This window comes from Pseudophryne corroboree, assembly GCF_028390025.1.
Source record: "Pseudophryne corroboree isolate aPseCor3 chromosome 3 unlocalized genomic scaffold, aPseCor3.hap2 SUPER_3_unloc_26, whole genome shotgun sequence".
Taxonomy (NCBI): Eukaryota; Metazoa; Chordata; class Amphibia; order Anura; family Myobatrachidae; genus Pseudophryne; species Pseudophryne corroboree.
This window is the reverse complement of record NW_026967515.1, coordinates 1,246,810-1,269,770: the sequence shown is the minus strand read 5'-3', so window position 1 is coordinate 1,269,770 and position 22,961 is coordinate 1,246,810. Positions and strand designations below refer to the sequence as shown.

General features: G+C 48.1%; 1 protein-coding gene across 1 annotated transcript in view; it reads left to right on the top strand.

Annotated features, from left to right (window-relative positions):
• Positions 1–22,961, top strand: part of LOC134983834 (uncharacterized) — a 311,233-nt gene that overhangs the window by 142,447 nt on the left and 145,825 nt on the right. The window contains exon 7 of the mRNA XM_063949458.1: positions 11,275–12,705. Within this exon, the coding sequence (XP_063805528.1) occupies positions 11,275–12,705 (1,431 nt within the window). The remainder of the gene's footprint in view (positions 1–11,274; positions 12,706–22,961) is intronic.

Sequence of the window (22,961 nt, the reverse complement as noted above, 5' to 3'; positions counted from 1 at the left end):
CCCTGTATATTATAGCAACACAGGCCGCTCCCCTTGTATACTATGACAGCACAGGATGCTACCCCTGTATATTATGACAGCACAGGCCGCTCCCCCTGTATACTATGACATCACAGGATGCTAACCCTGTATATTATGACAACACAGGCCACTCCCCCTGTATACTATGACAGTACAGGATGCTAACCCTGTATATTATGACAACATAGGCTGCTCCTCCTGTATACTATGACATCACAGGATGCTAACCCTGTATATTATGGCAACACAGGATGCTACCTCTGTATATTATGACAACACAGGCCACTCCCCCTGTATATTATGACAACACAGGCAACTCCCCCTGTATATTATGACAACACAGGCCACTCCCCCTGTATATTATGACAACACAGGCCGCTCCCCCTGTATATTATGACAGCACAGAATCCTACCCTTGTATATTATGACAACACAGGCCGCTCCTCCTGTATACTATGACAGCACAGGATGCTACCCCTGTATATTATGCCAACACAGGCCGCTTCTCCTGTATACTATAACAGCACAGGATGCTACCCCTGTATACTATGACAATACAGGCCACTCCCCCTGTATATTATGACAATACAGGCCAATCCCCCTGTCTATTATGACACTACAGGTCGCTCCCCCTGTATACCATGACAGCACAGGATGTTACCCCTGTATTTTATGACAACACAGGCCGCTTCTCCTGTATATTATGACAACACAGGCTGCTCCCCTGTATACTAAGACAACACAGGCCACTCCCCCTGTATATTATGACAACACAGGCAGCTCCCTCTGTATACTATGACAACATAGGATGCTAACCCTGTATATTATGACAACACAGGCCGCTCCTCCTGTATACTATGACAGCACAGGATGCTCCCCCTGTATATTATGACAACACAGGCTGCTCCCCCTGTATACTATGACAGCACAGGATGCTACCCCCTGTATACTATAACAGCACAGGCTGCTCCCCTGTATACTATGACAGTATAATCTGCTACCCCTGTATATTATGACAACACAGGCCACTCTCCCTCAATACGATGACAACACAGGCCGCTACCACTGTATACTATGACAGCACAGGGTGCTACCCCTGTATATTATGATGGCACAGGATGCTACCCCTGTATATTATGACAACACAGGACACTCCCTCTGTATACTATGACAGCACAGGATGCTACCCCTGTATATTATGACAACACAGGCCGCTACCCCTGTATACTATGACAGCACAGGGTGCTACCCCTGTATATTATGACAACACAGGACACTCCCTCTGTATATTATGACAACACAGGATGCTACCCCTGTATATTATGACAGCACAGGATGCTACCATTGTATACTATAACAGCACAGGATGCTACCCCCTGTATTTTATGACAACACAGGCCGCTCCTCCTGTATAGTATGACAGCACAGGATGCTACCCCTGTATATTATGACAACACGGGCCGCTCCTCCTGTATACTATGACAGCACAGGATGCTACCCCTGTATATTATGACAACATAGGCTGCTCCTCCTGTATTCTATGACATCACAGGATGCTAACCCTGTATATTATGGCAACACAGGATGCTACCCCTGTATATTATGACAACACAGGCCACTCCCCCTGTATATTATGACAACACAGGCCACTCCCCCTGTATATTATGACAACACAGGCCGCTCCCCCTGTATATTATGACAGCACAGGATCCTACCCTTGTATATTATGACAACACAGGCCGCTCTACCTGTATACTAAGACAACACAGGCTGCTCCCCCTGTATACTATGGCAACACAGGATGCTACCCCTGTATATTATGATAACACAGGCCACTCCCCCTGTATATTATGACAACACAGGCCACTCCCCCTGTATATTATGACAACACAGGCCGCTCCCCCTGTATATTATGACAACACAGGCCGCTCCCCCTGTATATTATGACAGCACAGGATCCTACCCTTGTATATTATGACAACACAGGCCGCTCTACCTGTATACTAAGACAACACAGGCTGCTCCCCCTGTATACTATGGCAACACAGGATGCTACCCCTGTATATTATGACAACACAGGCCACTCCCCCTGTATATTATGACAGCACAGGATCCTACCCTTGTATATTATGACAACACAGGCCGCTCTACCTGTATACTAAGACAACACAGGCTGCTTCCCCTGTATACTATGACAACATAGGCTGCTCCCGCTGTATACTATGACAGCTCACGATGCTACCCCTGTATATTATGACAACACATGCCACTCCTTCTGTATAGAAAGACATTACATGCCGCTCACCCTATATAATAATAGTAACAAGACACCACAGGCACTTACCCCTGTATAAAAGGGCAACACAGGCTGCTCCCCCTGTGTAGTAGGATGTCATAATCCACTACCCCTGTATCGGAGGATGCCCCAGGTCGCTCCCCCTGTAGTGTAGTACAACACATAGCGCTCCACTGTATAGTACAATGCCATTATATGTATAGAATAACGGTAGCGGCGGGGTCTGCTCCACCTGTATTACAGTAACGGCGGGGTCTGCTCCACCTGTATTACAGTAACGGCGGGGTCTGATACACCTGTATTACGGTAACGGCGGGGTCTGCCCCACCTGTATTACAGTAACGGCGGGGTCTGCTCCACCTGTATTACAGTAACGGCGGGGTCTGCTCCACCTGTATTACAGTAACGGCGGGGTCTGCTCCACCTGTATTACGGTAATAGTACACTAGAGTGTCAGCCACCTGTACAGGGATAATGCAGCACCAGAGGCTGCTCCAGCTGCACTATAACAAGGCACCAGAGGCTGCTCCCCCTGTAGTACAGAACCTGACACCAGAGCTGCTCAGCCTATAGAATAATAATAATAATATCATTACCTGCTGCCAGACACAGCAATGGCTGCTCTCTGCTCCTGCTGCCTTGTGGGAATGATAGAAGGAAGGCGGAGCTCAGACCAGGGGAAAATGGCCGCCGCTCCTGACGTCACTACACGGCCAGGGAACCTATTGCTGCTGCCGGAGTGGTCTACAAGAAAATGGCCGCCGGCCTCCTGCACTGAGGACATGTATTGTAATTGTTATTACAGAGGGCGGGGCTGTGGGAGTGGTGTACGAGGGGAGGGGCCAGTAACCTGTAAGCAGCTTTTGCCAATCATGCCCTACTTCCTGCCTGTGCGTTCCACCTGACTTCCGGACTGTGCGTTCCACATGCAGGAAGTGAGTTTTCATCGACTGCTGCAGCCTCCCAGTGTCCGTGGAAATCAGGTAATGGCGTCTTACTATACAGGGGGAGCAGCATGTGGTGTCCAGATATTATTATAATACAGGGGGAGCAGCCTGTGGTGTCCTGTTATTATTATACAGGGGAGCAGCGCGTGGTGTTCTGTTATTAATACTATACACTGGGAGCAGCCTGTGTTGTCCTGTTGTTGTTATTATTATACAGTGGGAGCAGCCTATGGTGTCCTGTTATTATTATACAGAGTGAGCGGCCTGTGTTGTCCTGTTGTTGTTATTATTATACAGGGGGAGCAGCCTGTGGTGTCCTATTATTATTATACAGGGGGAGCAGCATGTGGTGTCCTGTTTTTATTATTTTACAGGAGGAGCAGCCTGTGGTGTCCTGTTATTATTATTATTGTTATACAGGAGGAGCAGCCTGTGGTGTCCTGTTATTATTAGTGTTATACAGGTAGAGCAGGTTTTTGTGTACAGTTATTATTATACAGGGACACCAGCTTGTGGTGTCCTGGTATTATTATTATGTGTTGGGAGTGGTGGTGATGTCCTACAATACAGGAGGAATGGTCTGATGTGTCCTGCTTTTAAAGACATCTGTTATTATTTTTATACTGGGGTGCAGCCTTTAGTGTCATTATTATTATTATTATTATTATTATTATTATTATTATTATTATTAATTTTATTATATGTAATTGTGAGGATTGAAAATATTGCTCAGTATGAAGCAAATGTATATCAGACTCCTGGGAGTGTCACTGTGACATCACTTATATCTATAGTAATAATACAGGGACATGACTGGGGAGGTGAGGGAACTGGGAGTGTCACATTGACATCACTTATATCTATAGTAATAATACAGGGACATGACTGGTGAGGTGAGGGGAACTGGGAGCGTCACAGTGATATCACTTATATCTATAGTAATAATACAGGGACATGACTGGTGAGGTGAGGGGAACTGGGAATGTCACAGTGACATCACATATCTATAGTAATAATACAGGGACATGACTGGTGAGGTGAGGGGAACTGGGATCGTCACAGTGACATCACTTATTTCTATAGTAATAATACAGGGACATGACTGGTGAGGTGAGGGGAACTGGCAGTGTCACAGTGACATCACATATCTATAGTAATAATACAGGAACATGACTGGGGAGGTGAGGGGAACTGGGAGTGTCACAGTGACATCACATATCTATAGTAATGTAACCCCTCTTTTACCTGGGGGTACAGTGTATATGTGCAACGTGCCTCCACCAAAGCTATTTAGAGCCCAATACTCTAATTGCTTAAGAAATACCCTACCCCTGTAGTGGTCGCCTATAACATTAGTATGTGATGTAACCAGATAGGACTATGCACATTTACCTATCGTACCTTTCCTTTGTGATTTCAGGCTCTTCCACAGATACGGAGACAGTTCCACCGGTAAGTATACTAGTTTTATATGTAAGAAGTTATAGGCCACCCTATACAGTTATATCATATAATACTCAAACCATAAACCGTTCTAATAATATAACCCACCTATACATAATAATATACCCCACCTATACATAATAATATACCCCACCTATACACAATAATATACCCCACCTATACATAATAATATACCCCACCTATACATAATAATATACCCCACCTATACATAATAATATACCCCACCTATACATTATAATATACCCCACCTATACATAATATTATACTCCACCTATACATAATAATATACTCCACCTATACATAATATTATACTCCACCTATACATAATAATATACTCCACCTATACATAATATTATACTCCACCTATACATAATAATATACTCCACCTATACATAATAATATACCCCACCTATACATAATATTATACTCCACCAATACATAATAATATACTCCACCTATACATAATAATATACCCCACCTATACATAATAATATACCCCACCTATACATAATAATATACCCCACCTATACATAATAATATACCCCACCTATACATAAGGTAATGCATGCAATACAGAACATACGATTCCATAAGAAAGTTGTGGGGCTGTGTTTGAAAAACCACCCGGGTTCTCTTACTATAATCGTGCACGGTTGGGGCCCTTTCGTGTCTGTGTATAAGAAGTACTCTGGGTTATATGGGTATCCACTTGGAGCAATTGTCCTCACGATTGTTGAGCAATCCCTACTTCACGGCAATGAATAGCATGGTTTCCATGGAAGATCTAATTGTAGCGCTCCTAGACAACCTGAAACAGGAAGGTAGTACGTGGAGCTGTCCACCTTGGAATCCCTGACACCCGTGGTCTACTCGTTACATATAGTGGGGTGATGATCTGTGTTACCTGTCCCAGTATAAGCATAGCCCCACTGTAGATCCGTGGGTGTGGCTCCAGAACATACAGAAGTCCCGGTTATTGGCACCTGTCTCTGATAGGTGGGGGGTGCTTAGTCTTCCTAGTGTACCATTTCCAAGTTTAGGTGACCCTGCGCCCTCTCCGAGCTGCTTTCATCATTATACACCACCGCACTCTTTATGACTGCTACCCGGCTGGTCATTATCTAATGGATATGGAGTCTCTAGAGGTGCTATTTGTACTCCTCAGATCCACCGATTCTGCTGGTCCCTGTGCTACTGTGCTGGCGGCTGGTACTTTAATTGTTAAAGGATGATAGGAGAGTATGCAGATTAGCAGGATTTATATGGGGGCATCCTGCACTTACAATGATAGTGTGCCCGGTCTGGACCTCCCCCCCGACTCCGCCTCCACCAACAACCGGGCTCTTCCCGCGGGTTGGATGGGATGAGGGACACAGCTCTGCTTGGGGGGGGAAACTGTCTGCTACTGCTGGACTCCTGGTAGCTGCTGCCCGCACTGCGGTCTCCTCCCATGTACTAGCCTGCCCCGCCAGCACTCCGCCTCCCAGCACTCTCCGTGACAACCAGGCACCGGGACGTCCCTGCTCGGCGTCCACCAGGGGAAATTAATAGAGCGCTTCTCACCCGCAGCGGGAGACATCCAATTCCTTTCCCCCACAGGGGCTCTCTCACTCGCAGGGAACCGCCTTCCTGTAATCTCCCTTGTCTCAGCCGCCAGCCTTTTTCTCTCCCCTTAGTCACCCCACCAACAAAACCGCCGCTACACGCGCCCAGCCACCTCTCTCAGCACACGGGACCTCTGGAAGCTTCTCCATGATCTCCCCCGCACACTGCACGCTTCCCAGAGTCCCCTCACCTTCAGCAGGCACAGAATAATAACATGCATAAACACTATACATTATTGGATCACTAGAAAGATCCAAGTTATTATCACATATATGGTATACATCAGTTGGCAGCATCTCTATTACCTTATAGATCTACACATTCATTAATTGATTTGCCCCCTCATAGTGTCCCAAGGCATTTAAATCACTAGAGTACTACAGTAATAATACAGGGACATGACTGGGGAGGTGAGGGGATCTGAAAGTGTCACAATAACGTCACTTATATCTATAGTAATAATACAGGGACATGACTGGGGTCTGAGGAGACTTGGGAGTACAGTAACACCGGGGGATGTGTCTGGGTGATGACTGGAGAGGTGACTGCTGGGAATGGGACATTATACAGTAACACCAGGTGACGTGTCTTGGTGATGACTGGAGAGGTGACTGCTGGGAATGGGACATTATACAGTAACACCAGGGGATATGTCTGGGTGATGACTGGAGAGGTGACTGCTGGGAATGGTGCTTTATACAGTAACACCAGGGGATGTGTCTGGGTGATGACTGGAGAGGTGACTGCTGGGAATGGGACATTGGCCCTCATTCCGAGTTGATCGGTCGCAAGGCGAATTTAGCAGAGTTACACACGCTAAGCCTACGCCTACTGGGAGTGTATCTTAGCTTCTTAAAATTGCGACCGATGTATTCGCAATATTGCGATTACAAACTACTTAGCAGTTTCTGAGTAACTTCAACCTTACTCTGCCTGTGCGATCAGTTCAGTGCTTGTCGTTCCTGGTTTGACGTCCTAAACACACCCAGCGTTCGCCCAGACACTCCCCCGTTTCTCCGGCCACTCCTGCGTTTTTTCCGGAAACGGTAGCGTTTTCAGCCACACGCCCATAAAACGCCGTGTTTCCGCCCAGTAACACCCATTTCCTGTCAATCACACTACGATCGCCGGAGCGAAGAAAAAGCCGTGAGTAAAAATCCTTTCTGCATAGCAAAATTACTTGGCGCAGTCGCAGTGCGAACATTGCGCATGTGTACTAAGCGGATTTTCATTGCGATGCGATGAAAAAGAACGAGCGAACGACTCGGAATGAGGGCCATTATACAGTAACACTGGGGGATGTGTCTGGGTGATGACTGGAGAGGTGACTGCTGGGAATGGGGCATTATACAGTAACACCAGGGGATGTGTTTGGGTGATGACTGGAGAGGTGACTGCTGGGAATGGGTCATTATACAGTAACACCAGGGGACGTATCTGGGTGATGACTGGAGAGGTGACTGCTGGGAATGGGACATTATACAGTAACACCAGGGGATGTGTCTGGGTGATGACTGGAGAGGTGACTGCTGGGAATGGGACATTATACAGTAACACCAGGGGATGTGTCTGGGTGGTGACTGGAGAGGTGACTGCTGGGAATGGGACATTATACAGTAACACCACGGGATGTGTCTGGGTGATGACTGGAGAGGTGACTGCTGGGAATGGGACATTATACAGTAACACCAGGGGATGTGTCTGGGTGATGACTGGAGAGGTGACTGCTGGGAATGGGACATTATACAGTAACACCAGGGGATGTGTCTGGGTGGTGACTGGAGAGGTGACTGCTGGGAATGGGACATTATACAGTACCACCAGGGGATGTGTCTGGGTGATGACTGGAGAGGTGACTGCTGGGAATGGGACATTATACAGTAACACCAGGGGATGTGTCTGGGTGATGACTGGAGAGGTGACTGCTGGGAATGGGACATTATACAGTAACACCAGGGGATGTGTCTGGGTGATGACTGGAGAGGTGACTGCTGGGAATGGGACATTATACAGTAACACCAGGGGATGTGTCTGGGTGATGACTGGAGAGGTGACTGCTGGGAATTGGACATTATACAGTAACACCAGGGGACGTGTCTGGGTGATGACTGGAGAGGTGACTGCTGGGAATGGGACATTATACAGTAACACCAGGGGATGTGTCTGGGTGATGACTGGAGAGGTGACTGCTGGGAATGGGACATTATACAGTAACACCAGGGGATGTGTCTGGGTGATGAATGTATCACTGTGTGTGTCAGGTTACTATAAGGTGTCAGGATGTCACTGTCTATGTCTCCATGCAGGAGGGGGAGTATAAAGAGGAACACAGGGGTCTGTACAAGGACGTGATGATGGAGAATCACCGGCCCCTCACATCACTGGGTAAGAGGAGACTGTCATGTATTGTACAGGGGAGAGCAGGTATGGGGGCCCGCTATATAGACACATCATCTGATAATCACATATATATATACTGTACTCAGTCACTGTGTGTCTCCTACAGATGGGCCCAGTAACAGAGATACCCCAGAGAGATGTCCCCGTCCTCTGTATTCCCAGGATTGTACAGAGGAGAATCACAGGATCCCACAGGAGGATCAGGTAGGTGGGATTTAGGGTCTCCCCAATATACCAAAGTGACTGTCACTATATGATCTGTAGAGAAGCTGTGTGTGTCTTATACACTGATATTCTACTGTTTCACCTCAATTTAATCAAACAGAATGCAAATGCCATTGTATTTTTTGGGTTACTTAGGTAGAACGTCTTTCTCGTATAAAGGCAGAAGATAAAAGGAGAGAAGAAGAGACGTATGTGACTGATATAAAGGCAGAAGATATAGAGGGAGAAGAAGAGACGTATGTGACTGATATAAAGGCAGAAGATAAAAGGAGAGAAGAAGAGACGTATGTGACTGATATAAAGGCAGAAGATATAGAGGAAGAAGAAGAGACGTATGTGACTGATATGAAGGCAGAAGATACAGAGAGAGAAGAAGAGACGTATGTGACTGATATAAAGGCAGAAGATATAGAGGGAGAAGAAGAGACGAATGTGACTGATATGAAGGCAGAAGATATAGAGGGAGAAGAAGAGACGTATGTGACTGATATAAAGGCAGAAGATATAGAGGGAGAAGAAGAGACGTATGTGACTGATATAAAGGCAGAAGATATAGAGGGAGAAGAAGAGACATATGTGACTGATATAAAGGCAGAAGATACAGAGGGAGAAGAAGAGACGTATGTGACTGATATAAAGGCTGAAGATATAGAGGAAGAAGAAGAGACGTATGTGACTGATATAAAGGCAGAAGATCTAGAGGGAGAAGAAGAGACGTATGTGACTGATATGAAGGCAGAAGATACAGAGGGAGAAGAAGAGACGTATGTGAGGGGTGATCAGCAGTGTAAAGAGGAGGAGATCCCTACAGATATCAGCACAGGTGAGTAATAAACACTTATTACAGAAAAGAATCACATATTCTCCTTGCTCAGTCACTACAACAATCTCTTATCCTACACCCTCCTCTGTCAGTACAGACTAATGAGGGATATGTATTTGCCCAGTAGGGGAGTCAGGAGCCATCAGCCCCTATTATACTTTTGCTCTCCCCCTCACATCATGTCACTGTGTGTTACCAGCCCAGAGATCTGACCAGTCTCCTCCACACACTCTCTGGTGTATCTCATACATCAGGAGCCATCAGCCCCTATTATACTCCTGCTCTCCCCCTCACATCATGTCACTTTGTTACCAGCCCAGAGATCTGACCAGTCTCCTCCCCACACTCTCTGGTGTATCTCATACATCAGCAGCCATCATCCCCTATTATACTCCTGCGTTCCCCCTCACATCATGTCACTGTGTGTTACCAGCCCAGAGATCTGACCAGTCTCCTCCCCACACTCTCTGGTGTATCTCATACATCAGGAGCCATCAGCCCCTATTATACTCCTGCTCTCCCCCTCACATCATGTCACCGTGTGTTACCAGCCCAGAGATCTGACCAGTCTCCTCCCCACACTCTCTGGTGTATCTCATGCATCAGGAACCATCAGCCCCTATTATACTCCTACTCTCCCCTCACATCATGTCACTGTGTGTTACCAGCCCAGATATCTGACCAGTCTCCTCCCCACACTCTCTGGTGTATCTCATACATCAGGAGCCATCAGCCCCTATTATACTCCTGCTCTCCCCCTCACATCATGTCACCGTGTGTTACCAGCCCAGAGATCTGACCAGTCTCCTCCCCACACTCTCTGGTGTATCTCATACATCAGGAGCCATCAGCCCCTATTATACTCCTGCTCTCCCCCTCACATCATGTCACTGTGTTACCAGCCCAGAGATCTGACCAGTCTCCTCCCCACACTCTCTGGTGTATCTCATACATCAGGAGCCATCAGCCCCTATTATACTCCTGCTCTCCCCCTCACATCATGTCACTGTGTTACCAGCCCAGAGATCTGACCAGTCTCCTCCCCACACTCTCTGGCGTATCTCATACATCAGGAGCCATCAGCCCCTATTATACTCCTGCTCTCCCCCTCACATCATGTCACTGTGTGTTACCAGCCCAGAGATCTGACCAGTCTCCTCCCCACACTCTCTGGTGTATCTCATACATCAGGAGCCATCAGCCTCTATTATACTCCTGCTCTCCTCCTCACATCATGTCACTGTGTGTTACCAGCCCAGAGATCTGACCAGTCTCCTCCCCACACTCTCTGGTGTATCTCATACATCAGTAGCCATCAGCCCCTATTATACTCCTGCTCTCCCCCTCACATCATGTCACTGTGTGTTACAAGCCCAGTTGGTTACTGGTCTCTTCAGGCGTCATAAAAACCATGGTGGCAGAAATGTCATCCCAGCTCGCTGGTAATAATCAAAAGACACAACAACTAAACTCTTGCCCATTTTGGCTTCCAGGGGGAATTTCTCACAGGAATCCAGGCCTTGTACTCGAGCCCTTCCGCCAGAGTATCTGTAAATGGAGTGCAGTCGGACCCTCTAGTTATCTCCAATGGTACCAGACAGGGCTGCCCACTCTCGCCTCTGATCTTTGCCTTAGTTATAGAGCCATTAGCAGCCCGCATTCGAGCCTCGCCCGACATCGGTGGGCTGAGGGTGGGGGGTTCTACTTACAAAATATCTCTGTTTGCAGACGATGTCCTCCTATCGCTTTCCTCGCCACACACCTCTTTGCCGAACCTTTTTGACCTCCTCTTTGAATATGGCCAAGTCTCGGGGTACAAAGTTAACTGGTCCAAAACGGAAGCTCTCCCCTTCCACATCCCCCCTCCCCGATTATCCCACATGCAAAGCAACTTTAAATTCACCTGGTGCGCTTCTAAAATTCGTTATCTGGGGATCTTTATTACACGCCGCTACGGAGACTTATATAAGGAAAACTTTTCGCCACTGCTCAGAAACCTTAAAGCCGACCTCCATAAATGGCAATCACTAATTATCTCCTGGCTGGGTCGCATTGTAGCTCTGAAAATGAACATTGTCCCCCGCCTGCTTTATCTGTTTCAGACACTACCAGTGAAGGTTCCGGACTCTGTCTTAGCACACGTCCACTCATGGTTGCTCCGCTTTGTGTGGAGAAACAAGGTGCCTAGGATAGGCTTCTCAACTCTGCGCAAACCAGTGCAGGAAGGAGGTAGAGGCTTTCCAGATATCCGTCTATACTATTTGGCCTCCCATCTCAGCCAGGCGGTTACCTGGTTTGCCCCTACACAGGCTTTACGCTGGCTTCAGCTGGAGACGGCGCTTAGCCACATCCCATCTTTGTCATCCCTACTCCTATCCCCTTTTAGAACTAGATCTCCCCACCTACAACTGCACCCGGTGCTAGATTTCACCTGTCAGATCTGGGACTACTGCACACGACGCTTTCACTTACTGTCATCTCCCTCGGCGCTTACCCCCTTATGGGACAACCCTTCTTTCGCACCGGGTCAGTCACTGACCCGCTCGCGTCCATGGGTGGAACGGAACCTCCGCTTTGCCCTGGACGTGCTCTCCGAGGGAACTTGTGCTCCTCTATCGGATATCATGACGAAATTTGACTTCCCGGAGGCGAACCCTTTCACCTATTTCCAGCTGAGACACTTTGTCTCATCTTTATCAAACTCGTCCCCGTTCCAACCTCTCACCACGCTGGAGTCCTACTGTTATCACAAACCACTCGAACGTGGAATCATCTCTCTGCTGTATTCCCTTCTCCAGACTCGGGACCAGAAGACGACCCCGGCCTTCGTTCTCCAGTGGGAACGGGATCTAGGTCCGGTGCCTGATGGCTATGATTGGTCGGATATCTTCACTGCGGTCGCGAAGTCCTCTATCTCAACCCTGGTAAAGGAAAACGCATATAAAATCTTATACAGGTGGTATCTTGTCCCCTCAAGACTCCACAAAATGTTTCCCTCCTCATCACCCATGTGCTGGAGAGAATGCGGGGAACATGGCTCTTTCCTCCACATATGGTGGACGTGCCCTAAAATCACAATATTCTGGGACGCAGTCGCACGCCTGTTGAGTGCAGTACTCCAGACTCAGGTACAAAAAGACCCTTGGTCCTTCCTGCTAGGCCTCCCCATTACTAACGCGCCCCCAAACTCCGGTAAACTACTGACACAGATCCTAAACGCGGCTAGGTGCTCAATTGCCCTTCAATGGAAACAGAGGGAGCCCCCCCCCTATTAAACAGGTCATCAACAAAGTATGGTATCTCGCAAGCATGGAAAAAATCACTGCATACCTCCATAATAGATCTTTCCAGTTTCTCCTGAATTGGGAACTATGGTTCGACTCACAGGCTCCCGCAAGTGGATTACGATCCCCCGGGAGCTCGATGGCTCTCCTGCTCTGAATTCGGTGATCTCCTACCCTGACGAGTAGTTACAAGCTTGCCCTTAAATTTGACCTTTTCGTGTCCCTCAGGTAGCACTTTCCCTTTTTATACTAACGCCCTATACGAGGTCAGCGGATCAAGGAGGCGCACTGGCGGCCCCCCCCAACCCTGGGTCTCCCCCCCCCTATTCTATTCCCATCCCGTCTTGTCCCGTTCCCCTTTCTCTCTCTTCATGCTCTCTCTTTCTCTCTTTAGACTTCTTCTTTCTAATGCCATAGTTAAGTGTGTAACTTCCGGTTCCCATCCGACAGTAGGGTCTCTATTCACCCAGAGGTATAATCCATAACTGTTTCTCGTTTTAACAAATGTATGATTAATGGTTCATATGTTATCTTATTCTTCTTATTTACCTCCTCTCTTTCTTATCGCAAGCTGGGAACCGCATAATCTTTGTTCCAAGGTTATATCTCTGTTTTTGGTTGTATATTGTTACACGACAACAGCTCACCCCACGTGTGGTGGGGAGCTGTGGTGATATTTATAACCTAAAAATTAAAATAAACAATAAAAAAAAAAAGACACAACAACTGCAGCAGGCTGTAGCAGACCTAAAGTCCCTTTGGAAGACGCTGCAGTACAGCATTCATTTCTCTTACGTCCTAGAGGATGCTGGGTTTCCATTTAGTACCATGGGGTATAGACGGGTCCACTAGGAGCCAAGGGCACTTTAAGAAATTAATAGTGTGGGCTGGCTCCTCCCTCTATGCCCCTCCTACCAGACTCAGTTTAGAAAATGTGCCCGGAGGAGCTGGTCACAGATAGGAGAGCTCCTGAGGAGTTTTTCTGTTTATTATTTTACAGGTAGGCTGGGTGTCACCAGCATGACTGCTTCGTGGCACTTAGGTTTCCGTGGATTCTACATGGAGAAGAGGACCGATGTCGGCGTGTGAACATAGGTAAGTATGTGTGTGTCGACGTATGAAATAAAGTTTTACTGTCACGATGTGTGTGTCCTGTTTTTATTTGGGTATTTTTTTTTCAGTAGTACTACAGGTACCAGCGGGCCCGTTTTTCACCCGCATGCTGGTACTTGTGGTTCTCCAAGTACCAGCTTGCGGGGGAGGCTTGCTGGGACTTGTAGTACTACTGGAAAAAACAATATCTTTTTATTATCACAAAAGGCTATCAGCCCTCCCATCCGCAGCCCATTGGATGGGGGGGGACAGCCTCGGGCTTCACCCCTGGCCCTTGGTGGCTGGGGGGGGGGGGACCCCTTGATTGAAGGGGTCCCCACTCCCCCAGGGTACCCCGGCCAGGGGTGACTAGTTGGATATTTGATGCCACGGCCGCAGGGCACGGCATAAAAGTGACCCCCGGCTGTGGCATTATCTGTCCAGCTAGTGGAGCCCGATGCTGGTGTTAAAAATACGGGGGACCCCTACTCTTTTTGTCCCCCGTATTTTTGGCACCAGCACCAGGCGCAGAGCCCGGTGCTGGTTTTAAAAATACGGGGGATCCCTGGCCAATTTTTCCCCGGATTTTTAGAACCAGGACCAGCTCGAAGAGCCCGAGGCTGGTTATGCTTTGGAGGGGGGACCCCACGCCATTTTTTTCCCCGGTTTTTACCGTTTTTTAAAATCGCGGCAAAATCCGCCAAATCGGACGATTTTCGCCCGCGATTCTGGCGAATCCGTTTTTCATTGAATATGGTGAATTCCGGCAGGCACCTGCCGGAATTCACCTGGCGAATTGAGTCGGAAAAAAAAACGGCGAAAAATTGCCGCGATTCGCCGTGAATTGCATATACCCCATAGTGTGTTTTGTAGATAATATTCCCCTAAATAATGTCTGCGAGTATGTATAGTGTAAATGCTTCGTGGACATGGGGATTCCTCTTTGCATAATACGAAGGGTCAGACAAAGGTTGAACGATGGTGTTTAGTATCAATCTGCAGAGTATTTTATTAGAAACATTCCGGTGTTGGTTAGGAAGAGATTGTTCGCTGCTGCGTATAGTTATGTATAAAAGTAGTTTACAGACATTTACTGTATTTTCAGTTCATTATCCATGCGGTGGGAATCCTGAGGATACCTCCCACCTGAGCAGTTTGAAATAGTCACAGCCCACCTGTTCGAATCCACCTATGACCTTTTGTTATAATGCAGAGACACATTCCTGTGTCCAATGGACAATGAGATTGTAGGGACCATTGTATTGTACTGTAGGGTGTGTGTATATAAAGGCCACAGTACCCTGACCGGCCAGTACTCTCTCTCATCAACGATCATCTGCTTGATATCGGAGGTCTGGGTCCGGGTTGCACATGCGAGTATTCCCACGTATGGTATGTTCTCTGTAGCCACTTTGTTACCTTTTGTGTATGCCATTCATTCTCACTTTGTGTACTTGTGTTTACGATCGTTCGCTATTGTTTATATTTGTTTCATGTTATTCTGTTTAGTTATTAATGTTAGGTCTGTAGTGTATAAGCTGTAACTGTTTTTCTCTGACGTCCTAGTGGATGCTGGGAACTCCGAAAGGACCATGGGGAATAGCGGCTCCGCAGGAGACTGGGCACAATTAAAAGAAAGCTTTTAGACTACCTGGTGTGCACTGGCTTCTCCCACTATGACCCTCCTCCAAGCCTCAGTTAGATTTTTGTGCCCGGCCGAGCTGGATGCACACTAGGGGCTCTCCTGAGCTCCTAGAAAGAAAGTATATTTTAGGTTTTTTATTTTACAGTGAGACCTGCTGGCAACAGGCTCACTGCAACGAGGGATTAAGGGGAGAAGAAGCGAACCTACCTGCTTGCAGCTAGCTTGGGCTTCTTAGGCTACTGGACACCATTAGCTCCAGAGGGATCGACCGCAGGACCCGTCCTTGATGTTCGGTCCCGGAGCCGCGCCGCCGTCCCCCTTACAGAGCCAGAAGCAAGAAGAGGTCCGGAAAATCAGCGGCAGAAGACTTCAGTCTTCACCAAGGTAGCCAAAGTAGCCATTGCTCCTCATGCACACCTCACACTCCGGTCACTGGTGGGTGCAGGGTGCTGGGGGGGGGCGACCTGAGCAGCAATAAAAACACCTTGGATGGCTAAATAATCACAATATATAGCCCCAGAGGCTATATATGTGATAATTACCCCTGCCAGAATCCATAAAAAAGCGGGAGAAAAGTCAGCCGAAAAAGGGGCGGAGCTATCTCCCTCAGCACACTGGCGCCATTTATCCCTCACAGCTCCGCTGGAAGGAAGCTCCCTGGCTCTCCCCTGCAGTCTGCACTACAGAAGGGTAAAAAAGAGAGGGGGGGCACTAAATTTAGGCGCAGTATAAAGATTATAGCAGCTATAGGGGATATAATTCAGTTAGTCCCTGTATTATATAGCGCTCTGGTGTGTGCTGGCATACTCTCTCTCTCTGTCTCCCCAAAGGGCTTTGTGGGGTCCTGTCCTCTGTTAGACCATTCCCTGTGTGTGTGCGGTGTGTCGGTACGGCTGTGTCGACATGTTTAATGAGGAACATTATGTGGAGGCGGAGCAGTTGCCTATAAATGTGATGTCACCCCCTGCGGGGCAGACACCTGAGTGGATGGACTTATGGAAGTAATTACGTGCAAGTGTAGACTCCTTACATAAAAAAATTTGACGACATGCCAAATGCGGGACAGCCAGCTTCTCAGCTCGTGCCTGCCCAGGCGTCTCAAAGGCCATCAGGGGCTCTAAAGCGCCCGCTACCTCAGATGGCAGACACAGATGTCGACACGGATACTGATACCAGTGTCGACGATGAAGAGTCAAATTTAATGTCGACTAGGGCCATTCGTTGCATGATTGAGGCAATGAAAGAGGTATTACACATTTCTGATATAAACCCAGGTACCACAAAAAAGGGTATTATGTTTGGGGAGAAGAAACTACCAGTAGTTTTTCCCTCATCTGAGGAATTAAATGAAGTGTAAAGAAGCGTGGGCTTCCCCCGATAAAAAATTGGTAATTTCTAAAAAGTTACTAATGGCGTACCCTTTCCCGCCAGAGGATAGGTCACGTTGGGAAACACCCCCTAGGGTGGATAAAGCGCTCACACGTTTGTCAAAAAAGATGGCACTACCATCTCCGGATACGGCCACCCTGAAGGAGCCTGCTGATAGAAAGCAGGAGGCGATCCTGAAGTCTGTGTATACACACTCAGGCATTATACTTAGACCAGCTATTGCTTCAGCGTGGATGTGCAGCGCTTCAGCTGCGTGGTCAGATTCCCTGTCGGAAAATATTGACACCCTAGACAGGGACACTATTCTGCTAACCATAGAGCATATAAAAGACTTAGTCTTATACATGAGAGATGCACAGAGGGAGATCTGCCGGCTGGCATCTAAGATAAGTGCATTGTCCATTTCTTCTAGGAGAGGCTTATGGACTCGGCAGTGGACAGGGGATGCAGATTCGAAAAGGCACATGGAAGTTTTGCCTTATAAGGGTGAGGAGTTATTCGGGGATGGTCTCTCAGACCTAGTTTCCACAGCAACAGCTGGGAAGTCAGCTTTTTTGCCCCATGTTCCCTCACAGCCTAAGAAAGCGCCGTATTATCAGGTACAGTCCTTTCGACCCCAGAAAAACAGGAGGGGAAAAGGCGGGTAGGGAAAAAAGGCTGCAACAAACAGCAGGTTCCCAGGAACAAAAGTCCTCCCCCGCTTCTACCAAGTCCACCGCATGACGGTGTGGCTCCGCAGGCGGAGCCAGGTACGGTGGGGGGCCGCCACAAAAATTTCAGCGATCAGTGGGCTCGCTCACAGGTGGATCCCTGGATCCTCCAAGTCGTATCTCAGGGGTACAAGCTGGAATTCGAGGCGTCTCCCCCCCGCCGTTTCCACAAATCTGCCTTGCCGATTAATCCCTCAGGCAGGGAGGCTGTGCTAGCGGCAATTCACAAGCTGTATTCCCAGCAGGTGATAGTCAAGGTGCCCCTACTTCAACAAGGACGGGGTTACTATTCCACACTGTTTGTGGTACTGAAACCGGACGGTTCGGTGAGACACATTTTATATTTAAAATCCTTGAACACATACATAAAAAAATTCAAGTTCAAGATGGAATCGCTCAGGGCGGTAATTGCAAGCCTGGACGAGGGGGATTACATGGTATCTCTGGACATCAAGGATGCTTACCTGCTTGTCCCCATTTACCATCCTCCACCAGGAGTACCTCAGATTTGCCATTACCAATTCCAGACGCTGCCGTTTGGACTGTCCACGGCACCGATGGTGTTTACCAAGGTAATAGCGGAAATGATGATACTCCTTCGAAAAAAGGGAGTTTTAATTATCCCGTACTTGGACGATCTCCTTATAAAGGCGAGGTCCAAGGAGCAGTTGTTGGTCGGGGTAGCACTATCTCGGGAAGTGCTACAACAGCACGGATGGATTCTAAACATTCCAAAGTCACAGCTGGTTCCTACCACATGCCTACTGTTCCTGGGGATGGTTCTGGACACAGAACAGAAGAAAGTGTTTCTCCCGATGGAGAAGGCCAAGGAGCTGTCATCTCTAGTCAGAGACCTCCTGAAACCAAAACAGGTATCGGTGCATCACTGCACACGAGTCCTGGGAAAAATGGTAGCTTCCTACAAAGCAATTCCATTCGGCAGGTTCCATGCAAGAACCTTTCAGTGGGACCTCTTGGACAAGTGGTCAGGATCGCATCTTCAGATGCATCGGCTGATAACCCTGTCTCCAAGGACCAGGGTATCTCTGCTGTGGTGGCTGCAGACGGCTCATCTTATAGAGGGCCGCAGATTCGGCATACAGGACTGGGTCCTGGTGACCACAGATGCCAGCCTACGAGGCTGGGGGGCAGTCACACAGGGAAGAAATATCCAAGGACTTTGGTCAAGTCAGGAGTCGTCCCTACACATAAATATTCTGGAACTGAGGGCCATTTACAATGCCCTAAGTCAGGCAAGGCCCCTGCTTCAAACCCAGCCGGCTCTGATCCAATCAGACAACATCACGGCAGTCGCCCATGTAAACCGACAGGGCGGCACAAGAAGCAGGATGGCGATGGCAGAAGCCACAAAGATTCTCCGATGGGCGGAAAATCACGTCTTAGCACTGTCAGCAGTGTTCATTCCAGGAGTGGACAACTGGGAAGCAGATTTCCTCAGCAGACACGACCTACACCCGGGAGAGTGGGGACTTCATCCAGAAGTCTTCCAACTGATGGTAAACTGTTGGGAAAGGCCACAGGTGGACATGATGATATTGCGCAAGGTCAAGGAACCCTCAGGCGATAGCTGTGGACGCCCTAGTGACACCGTGGGTGTACCAGTCGGTTTATGTGTTCCCTCCTCTGCCTCTCATACCAAAGGTACTGAGAATAATAAGACGACGAGGAGTAAGAACGATACTCGTGGTTCCGGATTGGCCAAGAAGAGCTTGGTACCCAGAACTTCAAGAAATGATATCAGAGGACCCATGGCCTCTACCGCTCAGACAGGATCTGCTACAGCAGTGGACCTGTCTGTTCCAAGACTTACCGCGGCTGCGTTTGACGGCATGGCGGTTGAATACCGTATCCTAAAGGAAAAGGTCATTCCTACGCTGATAAAAGCCAGGAAAGAAGTAACCGCAAACCATTATCACCGTATTTGGCGAAAATATGTTGCTTGGTGTAAGGCCAGGAAGGCCCCAACAGAGGAATTTCACCTGGGTCGATTTCTGCACTTCCTACAGTCAGGAGTGACTATGGGCCTAAAATTGGGTTCCATTAAGGTCCAGATTTCGGCTCTGTCGATTTTCTTCCAGAAAGAACTGGCTTCACTGCCTGAAGTTCAGACATTTGTAAAGGGAGTACTGCATATTCAGCCCCCTTTTGTGCCTCCAGTGGCACCTTGGGATCTCAACGTGGTGTTGAGTTTTCTAAAATCACATTGGTTTGAGCCACTTAAAACCGTGGATCTAAAATATCTCACGTGGAAAGTGGTCATGTTATTGGCCTTGGCTTCGGCCAGGCGTGTATCAGAATTGGCGGCTTTGTCATGTAAAAGCCCTAATCTGATTTTCCATATGGATAGGGCAGAATTGAGGACTCGTCCCCAGTTTCTCCCTAAGGTGGTATCAGCTTTTCACTTGAACCAACCTATTGTGGTGCCTGCGGCTACTCGGGACTTGGAGGATTCCAAGTTGCTGGACGTAGTCCGGGCACTAAAAATCGATGTTTCCAGGACAGCTGGAGTCAGGAAAACTGACTCGCTATTTATCCTGCATGTACCCAACAAGCTGGGTGCTCCTGCTTCGAAGCACTCTATTGCTCGCTGGATCTGTAGCACGATTCAGCTTGCACATTCTGTGGCTGGACAGCCACATCCTAAATAAGTAAAAGCCCATTCCACGGGGAAAGTGAGCTCATCTTGGGCGGCTGCCCGAGGGGTCTCGGCTTTGCAACTTTGCCGAGCTGCTACTAGGTCAGGGGCAAACACGTTTGCTAAATCCTACAAATTTGATACCCTGGCTGAGGAGGACCTTGAGTTCTCTCATTCGGTGCTGCAGAGTCATCCGCACTCTCCCGCCTGTTTGGGAGCTTTGGTATAATCCCCATGGTCCTTTCGGAGTTTCCAGCATCCACTAAGACGTCAGAGAAAATAAGATTTTACTCACCGGTAAATATTTTTCTCGTAGTCCGTAGTGGATGCAGGGCGCCCATCCCAAGTGCGGATTGTCTGCAATACTTGTATATAGTTATTGCCTAACTAAAGGGTTATTGTTATGAGCCATCTGTTGAGAGGCTCAGTTATACTTCATACTGTTAACTGGGTATAGTATCACGAGTTATACGGTGTGATTGGTGTGGCTGGTATGAGTCTTACCCGGGATTCATAATCCTTCCTTATTGTGTCAGCTCTTCCGGGCACAGTATCCTAACTGAGGCTTGGAGGAGGGTCATAGAGGGAGGAGCCAGTGCACACCAGGTAGTCTAAAAGCTTTCTTTTAGTTGTTCCCAGTCTCCTGCGGAGCCGCTATTCCCCATGGTCCTTCCGGAGTTCCCAGCATCCACTACGGACTACGGGAAAAAGATTTACCGGTGAGTAAAATCTTATTTTCCCCTTTTTACATACTAAAGGTATTTACGAAGGTGTTGGAACCTTATCAGGTCTTGTGTATTTCACCATTAATTACATAGGGTTTCTGAGCGTCTCAATCGCTCAAACAGCTTTCTTATTATCAAGGTCAATAAGCGTTACATCATTGTAGTATTACAGCACTAAGGTTTACAGTATAAGCATACCCTTACAGTGTGTTGTTAGCAAGGTTTACTGTGTGTCATTCAGTGAGCGTCTGCGCTGCTCGTGTCCCACTCTCGGACACAGCGTCCGCTACGCTAATAGCGTAGCATTACGGTGCTCGGCCGCCTATAGCGTGCTCGATACTAAACGTAAGCCCGCGAGCGTACGTGTCGCTCGTGCATCGCACCCTCGGTCTAGCGTCTACTACGCTAAGTGCGTACCCTTACGGTACTCTATGCGCCACTTGCGTACTTAGTCCATAAAAAGTATATAGCTAATGTTACAAGGTAATAATTTACTTTATCATTCTCCTAGTCCGTAGAGGATGCTGGGCGCCCGTCCCAGTGCGGAAACTCTGCAAGACTTGTATATAGTTGTTGATTACATAAGGGTTATGTTACAGTTGGAATCTGTCTTGGACCGTTGCTGTTTTTTGTTCATACAGTTAACTGGTTATGTATGATCCAGGTTACGTGGTATGCTTGGTGTGGGCTGGTATGAATCTTGCCCTTAGTTTTCCAAATCCTGCCTTGTAGTGTCCATCTCCTCTGGGCACAGTTCTCTGAGGTCTGGAGGAGGGGCATAGAGGGAGGAGCCAGTGCACACCCATAGTCAAAGTTCTTTTAGGTGCCCTATCTCCTGCGGAGCCCGTCTATACCCCATGGTCCTTACGGAGTCCCCAGCATCCTCTACGGACTAGGAGAAATAGATTTACCGGTAGGTTTAAAATCTTATTTTTTTTTACACTTGGCTATCAGCCTCCCATCCGCCGCCCTTGGATGGGGGGGAGGGGCAACCTCGGGCTTCACCCCTGGCTCTTGGGTGGCTGGAGGGGGGGGACCCCTTGATTTAAGGGGTCCCCACTCCTCCAGGGTACCCCGGCCAGGGGTGACTAGTTGGGGATTTAATGCCACGGCCGCAGGGACCGGTATAATAGTGTCCCCCGGCTGTGGCATTATCTATTTAGCTACTGGAGCCCGGTGCTGGTGTGAAAAATACAGGGACCCCTACGTCTTTTGTCCCCCTACGTCTTTTGTCCCACGTTTTTTTTGCACCAGGACCAGATGCAGATCCCCTGTCATTTTTCCCCGTATTTTTACAATCAGGACTCAGAGGCTGGTTATGCTTAGGAGTGGGGACCCTGTGCAATTTTTTTCAGGGTTTTTTAGACACCTTTGTGCCGTCCATGAAGTCGAATCCAGGACGCACACTATCGTCAATTGGTCCGTTTTTCGACAGCGGGACTGTCGAGTCCGTTTTTTATTGAATATGACGAATTTGGGTCCCCGCGGGAGGGTGTGTGACTGTTGAATTAAAAAACAGTCGAATTCCAGTCGGAAATTCGACCGCAATTGCATATACCCCATAATATACTAATCCACAGCACTCGCCGTTCCTAGATTTGGGGTGCAACACAGTATACGACCACATTGTTTAAATCAAATCACTGGGGCTCTGCACTCACTATATTAACTAACAATAA